This window comes from Tauraco erythrolophus, chromosome 1 (genome assembly GCF_009769465.1).
Source record: "Tauraco erythrolophus isolate bTauEry1 chromosome 1, bTauEry1.pri, whole genome shotgun sequence".
NCBI lineage: Eukaryota > Metazoa > Chordata > Aves > Musophagiformes > Musophagidae > Tauraco > Tauraco erythrolophus.
Genome location: NC_141465.1, coordinates 121,924,395 through 121,941,448, shown reverse-complemented (window position 1 = coordinate 121,941,448; position 17,054 = coordinate 121,924,395). Strand labels below are relative to the sequence as shown.

At 39.4% G+C, this 17,054-nt stretch overlaps 1 protein-coding gene across 3 annotated transcripts in view; it reads right to left on the bottom strand.

The window, feature by feature from the left end:
• Positions 1–5,752: 5,752 nt before the first annotated feature.
• TRPC6 (transient receptor potential cation channel subfamily C member 6) overlaps positions 5,753–17,054 on the bottom strand; it is a 114,931-nt gene continuing 103,629 nt past the window's right edge. For 2 of the 3 annotated variants that reach the window (XM_086613846.1, XM_086613862.1), the window contains 6 exons: positions 14,979–15,005; positions 10,703–10,734; positions 10,081–10,090; positions 9,343–9,426; positions 7,425–7,500; positions 5,753–5,904 (listed from right to left, as the gene is read on the bottom strand). In XM_086613846.1, coding sequence (XP_086469972.1) covers positions 5,753–5,904; positions 7,425–7,500; positions 9,343–9,426; positions 10,081–10,090; positions 10,703–10,734; positions 14,979–15,005 — 381 coding nt within the window. The remainder of the gene's footprint in view (positions 5,905–7,424; positions 7,501–9,342; positions 9,427–10,080; positions 10,091–10,702; positions 10,735–14,978; positions 15,006–17,054) is intronic. The other variant, XM_086613854.1, reaches the window with a different exon arrangement.

Sequence of the window (17,054 nt, the reverse complement as noted above, 5' to 3'; positions counted from 1 at the left end):
AACTACGTATTCAAGCATGTTTACATCCGTTAGTATAATTCTCCCCTGGCATAAATGAAGACGCTGAGGAATACATTGTTGAACTGGATGACAAAGGTCATGGGAAAATAAATTTATTTGTAGGAATCCATTCACTAGCTGAGAGTGAGTAGGTTTTGCCTACAACCAAAATGTTTTTGGACTGGTTGTCATTTTATTTATGCCCTTTTTGACAGATTGTGCAAACCTACCAGAATATAACCCTTGTTGTTTTATAAAGCATGATGAAATATCAAAATGACATAGAATTGTTTCTACATAAAAGTGCAGAAAAATATTGCTATTAATATTGATAATTATTTAGCTGCTGGACTGTACTTTGCATACTATACAGTCTGATCTTTTTCAATTACTTTGATTGGAGGTCCATTGATTAAAGAAGCAAAGAGTAAACTTCAAGGAGCTGAATCACAGAATATTGAAAAGGTTAAAATAAAACCAGATGCTACTAAAATACAGTTGCTTAGACGTACAAAACACTGACAGGTTGTACCTTGTGATCCCTTCTGCATTGTCACAATAAGGATGGTGGCAAGAACAGAAAGAGGAATAGGAAACTTGGATTTTGCAACAATGGAAACAAGAGAACAAACAAAATATTTTGAGCTACTCAAGGTCATACACACCAGGGAAGAGCAGTGTATTATATGGGCTTCCCTGGCCACCTAAGTGCATGGAGTTTAAGGTACACTCCTCAACCTCACCTAATTTCTCTTTTGATATGAGCTCCTGAAGTACAAGTATTTTTCAAAACAGAAACTTTTTAATTTATGAGTTATATTTTCCACAGGCCAAATTAAAATTTAAGCATGACCATAAGTGCTTAGAAACAAGAAGTATTATTCACACCAGGCATTTTCTAATGAATTAAAAAAGGCATTAAATATTTACACGAAAAATAAGCAGTTTTCAACATAAGGACAATTTCTACTGTTCTGCAAATGAGCAGAGTTGCACATTATGTGGTCTATAATGTATTAATTATAATACTCAGCTACAAATTTCAAGCTTGAGAGAAATCTCTGAGAGGCAAACGCAAGATTTCATTGGACCAAACTGCACTTTGGAACACTGCAGTCGTAAGAACATGTTCTTAGTAAATTACTTGATACAGCTGCTAAAGCTGAAGTACTGCCAAGATCAAACTGTATATTGTAAACTTTAAAGACATAATATTGAAAATATATGCTCGCCACAATGTACTAAAACACAGGATATGAACTTCTTTTTAGCATAAAGCTCCTGGTTCATCAACAAGAACTTAGTTGCCATGTGCACAGTTAAGTTACAGTTTTTCTCATGTCTGGGGTAGATGCAGTTAACCGGTATTTCCATTTATGCCTACCCACAGTTACATTAATGAAATAGGAAAAAATGTAGTATTGCTGCAGAGTAAAGAAGAACCATACTCGTTCATCGTCCCTGGGGGATGGGCTGGATTCTTCTGGAGGCAGGTTAGATCCTGCCCCTTTCAATGAGTGGCCTCATCAGTTCAAGCGCTTCCAAGCAGATGAGCATTTGTGATGGTTCACGGCTCTGCAGTGTGCTGCAGTGCTCACTTCTGCTAAGCTGGGAATTCTTCTACTTCTTTATAAGAATTGGTCACAGCTACAGTGGCTTCTTTAGTGTAATTGGAGAGAAATGGTCACTTCTACTATATGACTCACCTGGAATACTTGCCTACCTTAAGATGAAACAAAATCATGCCTTTGACCATTTCTATCCACTGAATATAAAGCAAGCCCAGATGAGCTCAGATGCAGAAGTCTTCATGGCTGACATCTAAAATCAGATGAACTTGTAGATCTTACTTCTAAAACCAGTAGGATTCATTGGTTTGACTTGGCAGTGCTCTAAAATAGGGTGAAATACAGCAGATTTTAACCTGGAATATCTGAATTTATATGCGAAACCCCATAGCTTTTATTCAGGATACTGTTACTGTAAATCTTGAGTACCTTAAGCTTGCATTGCAGTATAACTCCCTAATATCTGCAGTCCTCCACAATGTATAAGGCTGTTTCCCAACAGCTAGGCATGATTTGGTTTCATCTAGAATTCTGAGAGAAACCCTTGGGCAAAGCTTTGTTGATTTGGGAATTTTCTTGCTGCATTTTCTTCTGCTGAGATCTTTTTAAGCCCTTCTATATTTCTTAGTGAAATACGTGTGTATGAACAGAGAGGAGAATGTCTAAGAGATGACAGATTATACTCACCATGTCTCATAACTCAAGCTTAAGAATTCAATATTCTCATAATTCAATTTTAAGAATAAGCTTAATTCAGGGGGAAAAATGATCAAAGTCAATATTTCTTCATAGTAGGTCTGCTTTAGATGTCAAAGCCACTGCTGCAGAAACTGTGAACTGCTGAACTCAAAAAATTAACAAGATTTAAAGAAACAATTGAGCAAGACTATCTTGTTATCTTAATAATTCACAAAAAAATCTGGAAACACTTCCTCATCAAAGTTGTGTCAATCTTTCCTTATTAGAAACCAGAAGGAACTATGTAGGATGTAAATTATGTTACTGACTACAGATGTTCTGAAACATCTAGCATCAGTCACAGTTAGCCACAGCAGACACATACTTGACTTTGAGTCTAATCAAGTATGAAAAGACCTTTGTTTCTTCTGTGAAACTTTTCTTTGTTCTAGTGTTGCTAGCAGATTAAAGTATTCAACCATATATGTCTTGCTGCTGTCTTCCAAACAAGAGCAGCCAAAGGCTCCCAGTGAAGGACCAACACGTTCATACAATGCATGACAAAAGTATTTTGAGTCTGCAATATTTAATTTTTTTATCAGAATAATATATTTGGTATTGTGCTCGTTTTAAATACTACATTGCTTGTCACACTACATTTGGCAATAGACCTCTTCAAATATATTTAACAAATTGTTCCATGAGTAATAACGACATATAAAATATCTTCATTGAATTAAAAAAATCCATATATATTTTCTTCATGAAATACAATATATACATTACGATCTTATAGTTTTAAGGTAAGTTAAAATTTGGGCTTAAACAAATTCACAGTGTCCATTTTACCTCTGTAATAAAAATCTTCACTTTGAAAGTGCCTGGATCTTAAACTGTGTTTATGGATTTCCTTACATTAGGTTTATGGAGATCAAAGATTTTACCATCATCTAGCACTAGACCACAGATCTAAATTGTACATTACAATGACCAAAACCAAAGACTTTTGATTGCTGAAAGAGAACTTTGACCGTCCTTGTTACCTCAAGTTCTGACTAACAGATTTTCCAAAGAGCTCATCAAGGGTGGAAGATGTACTTTGAGCAGTGTGGCCTCTAATGCGGTCATTCAACAGAGCTGCACTAAGTGCTCACGGCTTCAGAAAACCAGGACCAAAATACTCAAGTGGGAACTCAAAACCAGCGGCCAGTCCTGGCCAAGGGAGATGGGCACAACCATCCAGGAGCAGAAAGGCTGTGAAGTCAGCTCGAGATCACCCCAACTGATTTATTTTCCACAGCCATGGCTGACGGGGTGTTTCTGCCAAAAACTAGCTGTTGGGTCATCTCCAAGTCTGCAGCATCCCCTATTGATCATCGCAGGAAATTCTGCAGGTTGTGAGGTAACGCTTTTTCATGATCAAAGGCGACTTACGGAATTGGCTATTCTGTAGCTCATGGTTTTTCAGGCCAGCACGCTGTGGTTTTTAATACAAACTGCTCTACTACCTTTGAAAAACTCACTTTCCTTCTCCTCCCTCAGAGGAAGAAGCCTTAAAAGTTACTAAACCCTGAGTTCATTACACCTGAGGCCCACAGGACACGGATTGTCCCACATGCTCCATTTGTGACTAAACTAATGGGTCAAGCAGAAGGTGAGCAGTTCCCCCAAACCACGGCAAACACCCTCGGGGCAGCCCAACCTCCTCCTTCCACGGCTTTCCAGGCAGGACACAGCCTCTCTCCTCCACCTGTCTCCACATGATTTCAAAACCCATTCTAATACACTCTTTTTTCCCTGAAAATACACAGTGATTTCACTAACAATTTTTAAAAAAAGGACTATCAGTAAATCCAGCTAGAAATGAATCTAAACTCATTAAAAAATAACGTCCAGCCTAAAAGGGAGAGGTGGAAACATTCTGATACATTCCGCAATAAATAAGCTTCACAAGGCTAATTTAAAAGCAATTACTGACAAGCTTATTCAGCCTTGTTTCCTAAGCATCCAAGGCTTTTATGGGTGTGTTACACATCTTGATGTTCCTGTTAGAATTTTTCACAGCCCTTTCACTAATTCCAACCAAGCTTAAAGAGGAGAAGAGACCCTCAACGTAATATATGCTTCTAACAGTCCCAGAATTGGCGACTGTCAGAACAGAGAAACCCAAATTACTGTGTTAACTGAGGGAAAAATTAGATGAAGTTTAGCCTGTATCTATCTGGAGACACAGGGACCAGCTGACTGTCCTGCAGGGACGTATTAGCTGGCCAGTCACACAATTACCAGTCAGACACACCATGGGCTACCTCTTCTCCAGTTTAACAGAAGGAGACATAGAAGCATTGCAGTGGGCAGGGTGGAAGCATTGGGAGGCTTCTGCTGATGACATGGAGTGAAGATTCTTCACTGAAGGAGTCCTAGGGAACACAGCACAGGAGCTGAGCTTTCTCCAGTGGAAAAAGGGACAATGGATGCAAATCCAAAGAAGATGAGATTTCATGAACTTTTGGAACAGCATGTTTTTGTTTGCTAAGGAAAGATCTGAACAAAAATCAATGATTTAAACAAGTTTAACTGTGGGGAAACATGTGGTCCTCAACACATGACATTCCCGGCATCCAGGGAGAGAACATTTTAGTATCTTCCAACTTAAATAAACATGTTAGCAATTTTACATTCAAAACCCTACCCCACAGTTTGGGAGTTTTAGTACAAGACATAAAAACTGGAGAGCTTGGGAATTCTGGAACACATTAGAACTTCAAGAACTAATTATTTTGGATTAAAGAAGTTTTCTTCAGGCCTCGGCAATTGCTTTTCAATAAACTTGGTGAAACATATTTCTTTCTTAATGCACTAACTCCTATAGGAATCTAGGTATTTTTCAGGATAGTTCAGTAGTGACAGGGATAAGTAGGGAAAAGTATAACACGGTGCTCTGAGTATTCTGATATCTACCTCTTCATGGAAATGTTCAAATAAATTACTTGAACATCTCGCACATTTTTAAGAAAGGCAGTTAGTGTTTGGGGTTTTTTTTTGCTAGTTGGGAATGCTTGAAAAATTAAATAGCTTTTGATATAAACACGTAAACACCTGGAATTTTCCTCTTTTGTGTCACTAAAATATATGTAAGAATGTCTACAAAAGGAAATTTGCAAAAATAACCAGTTAACGTAGGAAAAGTTTAAATTTATGCTTTTAATCTTTCATGACTAGCCTTATCAAGATTCCACTGGAATTCTAAAAGAGGTAAATTGAATATTAAAATGATCTCAAATCAACTCTTCTTCAGCAGGCAAAGAATAAACAAGTATCTTTACTCAAGTGGTATCTCCTCCCTACTGTAGATCCAGAGGATTTGCCACTGTGGTTTTTCAATAAAGAACTGAAATTATTTAATTTCTGAATTTGTTGGAGGAATGTGAGATAGACTTGACAAAAACAGAAATATGGCTTTAAGTGAATTGTTAACGTTCTGTTGCATTTCTTAAACAACTAGGTTATCTCTTGCTTTCTTCTTCCTTAGAGTCAATTGACAGTTTTTCCCCAAGTTTCCTTATAAGTTCTGCCAGATCTTCGGAATTTTGAGATTTTTCCTCAAGGAGTTCATACCGGAGACTTGAGATGTCCTGTTTAATTTCCTTCAGTTCACCTGTAACAGATGTTAGAAGATCACAATATTAAGAAACAAAGGAAAAAAACAGCATATCCAAATTTCTCACAGATATCATGGGTTTTCTCTGGATTTCTTTGTTTAAATAGAAAAAGGAGATGTTCTGCTGCACGTCGGTGAAAGGGACATGAAGATCTAGTTCAGGAATCAAACAAATCTAAAGGTAAAAGTGTGATAGATCACATCAGTTCACAATACTCAAATGGCCCGTTAGATGGCAGCTGCTGTTCTGCTGTAAGAGAGATAATAGACTCATTCAGGTTGGAAAAGACCTTTCAGATCATGAGTCCAACCATTAACCTAGCACTATCAACTGCACCACTAAACTATGCCACTAAGTGCCACATCTACACATCTTTTGATTACCTCCAGGGATGGTGACTCAACCACTTCCTGGGTAGCCTGTTCCAATGCTTGATAACCTTTTTGGTGAAGAAATATTTCCTAATATTCAATTTAAATCTCCCCTGGTGCAACTAGAGGCCATTTGCTCTTGTCCTATCACTTACTACCTGGTAGAAGAGACTGACATCCATCTCCCTACCACCTCTTTTCAAGTAGTTGTGGAGAGCTATAAGGTCTCCTTTCAGCCTCCTTTTCTCCAGGCTAAACAACCCCAGTTTCCTCAGCTGCTCCTCAGAATACTTGTGCTCTAGACCATTCACCAGCTTCGTTGCTTTTCTTTGGACATGCTCCAGCACCTCAATGTCCTTCTTGTAGTGAGGAGCCCCAAACTGAACACACTATTTGAGGTGCAGCCTCACCAGTGCCTAGTACAGGGCGACAGTCACTTCCCTAGTTCTGCTGGCCACGCTATTGCTGATCCAAGCCAGAATGCTATTGGCCTTCTTGGCCTCCTGGGCACACTGCTGGCTCATATTCAGCTGGCTGTCAACCAACACCCTCAGGTCCTTCTCTGCAGATCACGCAGATTGGAGGTGCCTGAGTCCTCCTGGCCAGCAGCAAGGCCTCTCACTGCCCAAAAGAGAGCAGCCCTCTACTTTTCCTGCTGCACTAAGTGTCTTTCCAGCATCAGAGGGGTGCAAACAGACAAGAACACTTCTGTGAGGTGCATTCACTAGCTGTTTCCAGCTAATAAATCACACCAAAAAAAGGATGAAGCATGTGTATCCCCATATATGAATCCCCAATAAGAACACATCCATACAAAGGAGAATTCATATGGGACTGCCCCAAACCAGCTGCTGCATTAAATGCAGCGTCACCATGGGAAATGCACGAGCATTACTAGAAGTAGCAATGCTTTTCACCAGAAGTCATCAGATCAGTGATAGTTTCTGATGCAAGAGCAGAGACAGAAAGCCATATCTCTTCCTTAACTTCAACTTCATGTTAATTTTACATCTTGCACTTGTAAACATGTCAAGTGGATTAAGTATTTTGGAAACATCTTTTTCAAGTGGCATATGTAACCACTTTAATTAGTTTGTTTTGATTCTCTGATTAGAGACAAACATACAATTCATCAACATACTCACCTTCATTGACTTCATCACTTTCCTTATCTATCTGAGCTTTCAGGACGTATCTTTTAATGAGACGCTTCATTATTTTCTGCAGAGAAGAAAGAAAGAAAAAAAAAGAGTTTTCTTAGTTGGACTTTATGGTATTGCTATGACATTTCAAAATACGAGTTCTGATATCTTCTATTGCATTCAGGAATACAATGTAAAAATCTCTGCTTTCATCTACAGTAGATATTTAAACTTTATGATTCTGCACATATATGTACATGAAAGTTAGAAAAACAAACACATCTTATGAATGTTATCATTCATGAAGCTTAGCCTACTACTGGAGTCCATGACAATGATTAATACAGTTGCTGCTTGGATCTCCATGTTGGTGAAACTATCTAGCTTTTATCGCTACCAGAAAATGATAATGACCCTGATTAGCAGTGCTAATTACTAAACCGTTTTGCCATCAGTTTATTTTAATCTATTTTAGATTATATTTGATAAGTTATCTTTTCCCATGTGAAGCTTAGAGAAAATGGGACCCACAATTTTAAGAGTCATTTAAGCATCTCAGCTGGGACTTATTTAATCAAATACAAGTATTTTGTAGTGTAAATACACATATCTGTGGCCGTCACCTTTAATTCCCTCTATGGACAGAAAAAGCAAACCTGAGAGCACAGTTCACCTCAGACAACTAAAACTGATCAAATAAATTACACTGTTAGAACAACTACTCTCTCTGCTAATAATAAGGGGAACCTAGGCCAGCAAATTTAGACATAAATTTTACCTTTCCAGGAAAAATGAATTCCACCTCTGATTCTCTCATTAGTTCAAATTACTTGAATAATAAAAAGATATCTAATTAACTTTGAGGACCTATCTTTCTATCTTTGGGTTTAATATTTTCATATGGTGTAACCCATGACAACACAATAATTCTTGGTTTTCACTACAAGACAGAAAATATACATAGGTTTATGCGTCTGCTTCTGTCTCTACAGTAACAGACCTGACCAGAGGTGGTTGTGAGGTGAATCATCCCAGATTAGCAGTTCCAGACCATCACTACAGTCATGCTTGCAAGGTCAGCAGCTGTACTATTTATTCTAATAATCCAAGAATCTTTCAAATACAAAGCCACACATCCTCATGTTTATGGGATAAATTTGTAATCTAAATATCTATCACTGCATCACAGTGAAATTGGCTGTGAAGAAGTCAGGGATGTTTTGGAACAGACTTGTGCAGACACTGTATAATGTCAGAGTGGAGCAGAGATAGCCTTTCTTCTGTCTTATGGTTAAAAAAGGTATACTTGTTTTCTATACCCTTTTGCATTCAGATGGCCTCGTTCCATTGCCCACGCAGCTCTTGCTTGCTCCTTTCCACCAGCTTTGTAGTATTACAGGAAGGAAAGGAGTACCCTCTGGACCAGAACAGCTGAGCTTTATGTGGACTGTGCTGGGTCTCTTTATGCCTAACTGCCCAAAGGCACACTGCAGCTGTTTAGGAGGCCAAGAATAAACAGACTGTACTGACAGCATAGACGCTGAAAGATACTTGCAGTGCTTGAGGCACAATGAGCTGAGCTGCTTCAGCAGATGGAACGGGAAGATTTTGGATTTCATTTTGGTTTTCTTAATTTGCACTGTACAGTTGAGGATTCAACCTGTCTCTAAGATTAAAAACATTTTTCAGGCACTTCAAAATATTGAACTATAAGGGTAGCACTAAAGGAACAAAGGAGAGAAAAGCACTTTCAGATTGTACTGCAAATACCCAAATAATTGCATTTATTTCTGATATATACAAGGTCTGTGGATCTATTCTTGATTCATGTTGTTTAATATAAATTCAAAACTGTCCTTATGCTGTCAGTCTGCCAGTTCTACTACTTCTTGATTTTGTTTAAAAATAAACTGTTTTTTACCTGGTATTGCCTTGGAGGATTGTTTAAACTATTTAAGTGGATTTCATCTGAGCTTCTTATACTTGATTGCTTCCTTTGACCAAGCTGAAATAGAACCATTATTTATAATACAAAATAAATAGAAGAACGATATGGTTAAATTACCTCATGCATATATCACATGACAGAACGTTAACTGTTAAGCTCAGTTTGGGGAGTATTAAACTACTGTGGTAAAGTCATAGAATCATAAAATGGTTTGGGTTAGAAGAGACCTCAAAGATCATCTAGTTCCAACCCCCCTGCCATGGGCAAGGAAACCCTCCACTATACCAGGTTGCTCAAAGCCTCATCCAACCTGGCCTCGAACACTTCCAGGGATGGGGCATCCATAGTTCCTCCGGGCAACCTGTTCCAGTGCCTCACCACCCTCAGAGTGAAGAAGTACCTGTGCAGAATTTCATCACAAGAATTGAAACAAACCCTTCCAGACTGCGATGTAGTAAAGTGAGAACTGGGAGGTCTTCTCCCTTTACTCCACCTCTCACCTGCTCTAACACTTCCAAGGGATCAGAGCAGAGCAGTCACCTCCCCGTGGGCTTTCCATCACACTTCAGGTGCCCAGGAGGGGGATCCAAGTCAGGAGGAAGGTGTGGCACAGCTTTGTAGGCAATGGATGAGGGAGAGTCAGAGCAGGGTGTGGGAGCAGCCAAGCAAGGAGATGTGGCAGCATTGCCCCCTTCCTGTCTTTCATAGCACTTGCCTGTAACTAATGTGACCTCCACTGCCACAAAATACACAAGGAGTTTGCTTCTCCCCTCACTTGCACTAATGACTGAATGTAATTGGTTATGCAGTTGATGCCAGGGACCACAAAATTACTAGCTGGCATTTCTGAGTTGCATCTTTTTACTACATGTGCTGAAAGGAAAGGGCATCACTCCGTGATGAAACACCAAGAACACAATTTGCAGGCTTCATTACTGATGTACACCTTTGGGAAGGACTAAAGCATCACAAAATCTGAACTGAGACAAGCTGGATGACTAAGCTGCAGTAAGAGTGAACAGCAAATGTCAAAACGAAATGAATGATACTACTTTATCATTTATGATAATGGGGCCAATTCAATGAATGGTGTAATAAATTAAAAAAAAAAGTGAAATAGTAATGATGATTGATTTGGATGAGGAATAAGTGAGACTGTCACTAAAAAGTCAGATCTCTGTAATTATACATGGTCCAATAAAATTTTTACTGTTTTAAAACACGGGGCTATCATTGCAGTGTCTGAGACCCTGCAGGATTGTGTTGTACTTCCAGTGAGACTTGCTCCTTAAGTCTTCTATTTTTCTACAATTCCAAATAACTTTATTTTCACATTAACAGTAAAGCAAATAAATCTTCATGAATCTGCAACAGGGAATAATTTAAATATTTTTAGATTTAGTGTAGTGTTTCATAGAATCATAGAATGGTTTGGATTGGAAGGGACCTTTAAAAATAATGTAGTCTAACCCCTCTGCCATGGGCAGGGACATCTTCTACTAGACAGGTTTGTACTTTGATATTTTTTCTTGAAGAAAAGATTACACTTATTGGTACAATATATTAATTTGTAATTAATATAAAGTTTACGCTGAATTGGAATTTCTTTTTGTTCTTTAGAAAGATTCACAGTATCTATATACATATACTTTCAAAAACATTGTATCTCTGTCCAGACTATATTTATTTGACTGGGGAAAAATAATGATAGGAAATATATAGTAATATATAAATAGATATAGAAATAATTAATATTTCTTTCTAACATATGAACCTGAATTTGGATGAAAATTGAACTAAAGATGTATAAAAAGGGCAAGTTATTGTTGCTTTTTATTGAATAAAGCTACCTTAAATGTTTTGAACATATATTAGAAAACATAAGTTTATCTAAACATTTTAACTTAAACTATGTACTTGATTTATAATAAAAAATAGTGGTTAGTGAGTTTACACGACTGTGTAATCACTATGTCTTTCAGGATTTTAGAACTAATAATACTCTCTTGGGCCTCATCTTTATGGCTAGATTAAAAGAGAAAAAAAATCTGCTTTTTCAGCTCCTGGTTTCCTAGTACACAATTTTTTGAAATAATTAGTAGAATAAGAGGAAGAGTATGCTTCCTCTGCAGTGGCAGAGGAAAGTCACCCTGGCCAAATCTGCTCTAGGGTGTGAGCTTGGGCTCCAGCTGTGTGGCTGGTGTCTCAGCCCTTCTGGATCACTGACTTTTTCTGCAGCTGTGATACCATTCATGATCCTGTTACTTATCAGTTTACATATAATATACAAATGCATTTAATTTTATTACATATTTTAAAATATTTATTATGTATTATATTGTGTATTATAAATGTAATCTGTCATGCTGGTCACCAGTTTCAAATTTGTTACACTGGTTCACTTCAAAAGTTAACCCAATGATTAACTAAAACTTGATTTTCACTTGAAATACCAAAATTGGTAATATGTGGTGAAATGAGTTAAGCGAGACACTGCAAGCCTGTAAAAGCAGACACACTGTAACATCTTTATCTTAACTTTGATGTGTCAGCACTGCATTTTTTTGAACAGAATAATGTACATTAGCTACAGACTACACCTTGAAAGTTGGCAGGTTAAATCCGAAGTGTGTAACTTCAATAAATCTGCTTATCTGTAACAGTAACAGGACAGAACATCTATGGTACGTTGCTGAATCACCACTTGGTGGCAGAGATTGCAAAGATTTTATTATAACTTCATTTTTACACAAAACTTTTAAACTTTCTTTAAGCTTCACGCCTATGGCTTTTTCCTGTCCCAAAGGAAGTTTGGATTGGAAGGGACCTTCAAGATCATCTAGTTCCAACCCTCCCGTCATCAGCAGGAACACTGTCCACTACATCAGGTTGCCCAAAGCCTCATCTAAGCTGGCCTTGAACACTTCCAGGGATGAGGCACTCACGACTTCTTGGAGTAACCTCTTCCAGTGCCTGACCACTCTTAACAGTGAAGAACTTCTTCCTTAGAACCAATCTAAATCTACCCTCTTTCAGTTTAAATCCATTGCCCCTTGTCTTATCACTACATGCCCTTTCAAAAAGTCCCTCTCCAGCTTAGAAGGTCTCCCCGGAGCTTTCTCTTCTCCAGGCTGAACAACCCCAACTCTCTTAGCCTGTGAGAGAGGTGCTGAGGATAGGTGCTCCAGCCCTCAGATCATCTTCATGGCCCTTCTCTGGAGCCGCTCCAACAGGTCCATGTCTTTCTTCTGTTGGGGTCCCCAGAGCTGAATTCAGTATTCCAGGTGGGGTCTCACGAGAGCAGAGTAGAGGGGCAGAATCACCTCCCTCGACCTGCTGGCCACGCTCCTTTTGATGCAGCCCAGGATACAGTTGGCTTTTTGGGCTGCAAGAGCACATTGCTGCCATCTGCCACAATCAATTTTTAGCTCAGGAAGATAAACAAGTTCTGTGACTCTTAAACCATAAACTTTCTCATTCGTGAGGCAATTTTTCAATTTAGAATAAAACTCAAAGTAGATTTATTTAAAACTCTCATTTTTCATTATTTACTTCTCCCTTTTTTTGGTTTGAGTTTCTCGTTCACTTGATGTTGAAAACACCAATTCAAGCCTGAAACAGAAATCTTTGGGTTTTAGTCAACAGCCTAAAAGAAAACATCTTCACAGCTTTTCTTATCATATGTAGATATGTCTCTGGAAATTAGTTTCTGGTGAGCTACACTTTGAACATAGCTATGTAAAGTACTCACCATTTAGCACTGATGGCATCTGGCTTTGTTTTCTGCATATGGTAATCAGGGCAGAGCTGGCTCTAGGGGCTGAACTTCCTCCCTTCCCATCTTAATTCTCATCTTTACACTCACCTTGGTGCTGCTGCTGCTTTTGCACTGAGAAGACGCAGGCTCTGCAGGAGAACGACCCACAGCCTGGGTCTGAATCAGAAATCCCAAGTGTGTGTTAACGTTTCCGGGTACTGCACTACCACATCTTCTATCAATAAACTCTTACATCCTGGAATGGTCCAGGGATAATAGCTTGCAGCAACCCTACTTTGGGAGGAAAACTACTTGAATAGGGGCAAGCCATTCCTGAACCGGCCTCAGTGCCCAGATAAGCTCCCTGTCACATTTAATTTACTAGCATAGGCACAGCCACCAAGTCTTGGGTCTGGTCTTGCCAAATCTCTCTTTATCTTTGCACAGCTCATTGCATTTACAGGAGCTCCTTGCACAAGTAGCTCCTTGCTCAGCAGTCACAGCAGCACCAACCTGCTCAGCACAGGATGAGTCCAAAGTCAAAGCATGCCTTTAAGAAGATGCCGTAAAAGCCTCAGCAATAACAAATCATCAACAGCGGGTCAAAATGTGACACAAAAACACTTCAGTTACTTTTCAGAAGCGTGAGGGATGGCAGTATCTGATAGATTCAGATAAAGTCAGCTCCACGGTATGTGGCGGTCCAAAAGGTACGTAAAAATGTCATCATCTGGCAATATCAGTCACCTGCTAGAAAAGCTGAGGAATGAATAGACGCAACTCAGCTGCTTTACGTTTTTCAACATGGCAACTTTTTTTAAAATTTGATTTGCAGTTTTATAGCTTCTTTGGCTGGGGAGTAAACACATTTCATTTAGCATTAGTTATACTACAATCTGCAATGAGTGGAATGTATTAATATTTGAAGAACGAAAATTAATTCAGAGTTAGGAAAAAATCTGATAAACCATAGCTGCATCCTCACAGATCTCTGTCAGAGGGACTGCTGTAAAAGTAGACACAATTGTTATTGTTTTATCTGAATTGGTAATTATTACAATTTGCACCTTTCTAGCCACCTGAATTGCTAGGTTTGAATATAATTTTGGAAAGGAATGATAAAAATCCAGTTTCTTCCCTTGGGGTGCAAGAATGGGATTTTTAAGAGTACTTGTTTTATGGGAACATAAATTTCGTCTTAAAAAGCTATTAAAAATAAGCTTCTAACTTACGTATTTTTCAAAGTCACAAATGAAGTGATTTAGAAAAAAAATGCTAAAATGCTTTGATTTGTTGTTTCACATCATTGCGCCAGTTGAAGTTTATAGGCATCTCCTTAAAGTCATGATTTTTCAGGGATGACCTTATCACTCATGGAAGTTGTGAAACTAATTTGCATCAAGAAGCTTGATGAAAAGTCTTGCAAATTTTGGAGTCATTAAAAACAGAGCAAATGCAGTATCGTCTCTGATGGGTCTTAAATACCTTGGGAGTACGTTTCCCAAATAAAATGAAGTGAGATCTGTGAAATGTTAGAAAAATTACCCATAGCACACACGAGACATCTGAAGCTAATCTTGACTTTGGTGACAGTGTTTGTAATATCTATGTTTGTTTTTATAAACTATCGTGAACTTAACCAGAGACAGAGGCTTGTCAGCGGCACAGTAATTTTCCCTATAGCTCCATTTTTTCCTTCTAGGACTGCAACCAGTTTCTTTCCTCTTTTACCCTTCAACTGGCAACTGTGATGGAAAAAGTGCTTCTCACATTGGTGACAGAGAGCTGACAGACGCATGTAATTTCTCTGCTTACCCCCAGTCTATTGACTCTTGACTAGAGATGCAGGAACTCCTAACCTTGAAGGCCTCTGCTCAGACTATTGCCTATTAATTTAACAAAGATCCTTCCACATTAAAAAGTTCCATAATTGACACATCTGATTCTGCCACTATGACAAACCTATAATTTCCTTTTTTGTGTAACTGTTACCGTATGCTCACCTTTCTACTCACAAAGTCTGATGAGTTCTGTTGCAAAGCTCTTCTTCCCTAACGTGTTACAACAGTGCTAGACTTTACACTTCCAGTACCACCTAACACCACGTGCTATGCCTCACGTTCTCCTAAAGCAATTAATTTAATTTACACCAAGACACTGCAGGAAAACAGACTGACTATAAATGCTTTAAATAAGCCCATGAGATACAGCAATGAATTAACTCAAGTGCTTTTTGCTCTACTTGTCGTGTAAATAAAACAGATAATAGAATGCTTTACAAGAAAAGCAGGCTGCATGAAGCAGAGACAGTTTACAAAGAGGGAATTTAGAAACTCTGCCCAGGCATGTGAGGGTGGTGGGATGAAAGCCAAAACTCACCTTAAGTTGACATTTGCAAGAGTAACAAGAGCTTCTACTGCTACAGTAGCAGGGTAAGGCTGAACAAGGAAAATGTGGGCCTGTTTCTCAGTGGGACAGGGGATTTAGTGACAGTGGACTCAGGTAAGGTTGAGGGACTCGATGCCTTCTCTGCTTCACCAACGGTTTGCATGGCCTCTATGCTTAGCGAAGGGATTTGAGGAGGAGAACAACCGGTCATGCAGGAAGATTAAGTCAGGGGTTACTTGAAAGAACTTGACCCCAGAAAGTCCATTGGACCCAAAGAGTTGCATCCACGTGTGCTGAGAGAGCAGATGAAGTCCTTGCAAACATGCTATCATCTTTGAAAGATCATGGAGATTGGGAGAGGTCCCCAAAAGCTGAAGAAAGACAAATGTCAAACCCGTTTTCAAAAGAGGCCAAAAATAATGATCTGGAGAACCACAGGCCACTGAAGCTTACTTTGGTACATGGGAAAATAATGGATTGAGCCCTCTTAGAGCACACTTCTGTGCACATAGAAGAGCAAACGGTGACTGGGAACAGTAAGTGTGGGTTTATGAAGAGTAAAACCTGTCTGACCATCCAGACGGCCTTCTGAGACAAAATGACTGGATTTACAGATGAGAGGAGAGCTGGAGATGTCATCTATCTTGGCTTTTGCACGGGTTTTAACAGTGTATCCTAGAACATTCTTGTACCCACATTAGGATGTTACTGCCTGGATGGGTGGACAACCAGACGGGCAAAAACCTGGCTGGATGGTTGTGCTTAGAGGGTAGTACAGGGGCCTTGTCCTGAGACTTGCCCTTTTAAACATCTTCGTCAATCATCAGGTATCAGAGGTGTTGGGGCGCACTCCTGCCAAGTTTGCAGATGAAGCCAAATTTGGCAGGGGACAGCTGATAGATTTGAGGACAGGGATGCCATCCAGGAAGATGAGACTGACAGGAACCCTGTGAGTTTCAATAGGGACAAATGGGAAGGAACAACTCCTTCAACAACAGAGCGAGCAGCTCTGCAGAAAAGGACCTGGGGGACTTGAGGGACAGTGAGAAAGATGTCAAAAAACTGCAGCAAGTTCAGCAGATGGTCACCAAGATGTCTGGGGCTGGAGCACTTGCCCTGTGAGAGACACTGAGGAATCTGGGCTTGTTCAACCTGAAGTGGAGATGGCTTCAGGCATACGTGAGCCCCCAGTGTGTACAGGAAGGTCACTGAGGAGATGCAGCTGGGCTCTTCTCAGTGCTGCACGATAGGAGGATGAGAGGCAATGGACAAATCCAAACAAGAGGTGGAAGAAGCAACTTTTTCCCCATGAGGGACAGTCAGATGGTGGTACATGCTGCCCATAGAGCTTGTGCAGTCTCCGTCCTTGGAGGTTTTCAAGACATGACTGGATGAAGTCCTGAACAACTTGGCCTGATCTCAGAGTTGACCCTCATGAGCAGATTGGACCAGAGACCTCCTGAAGTCCTGACCTAAATTATTGTCTGATTCTGTGACAAGAAGCAGGAGGAACAGTAAATCTAAAACGATATTTTTCAAC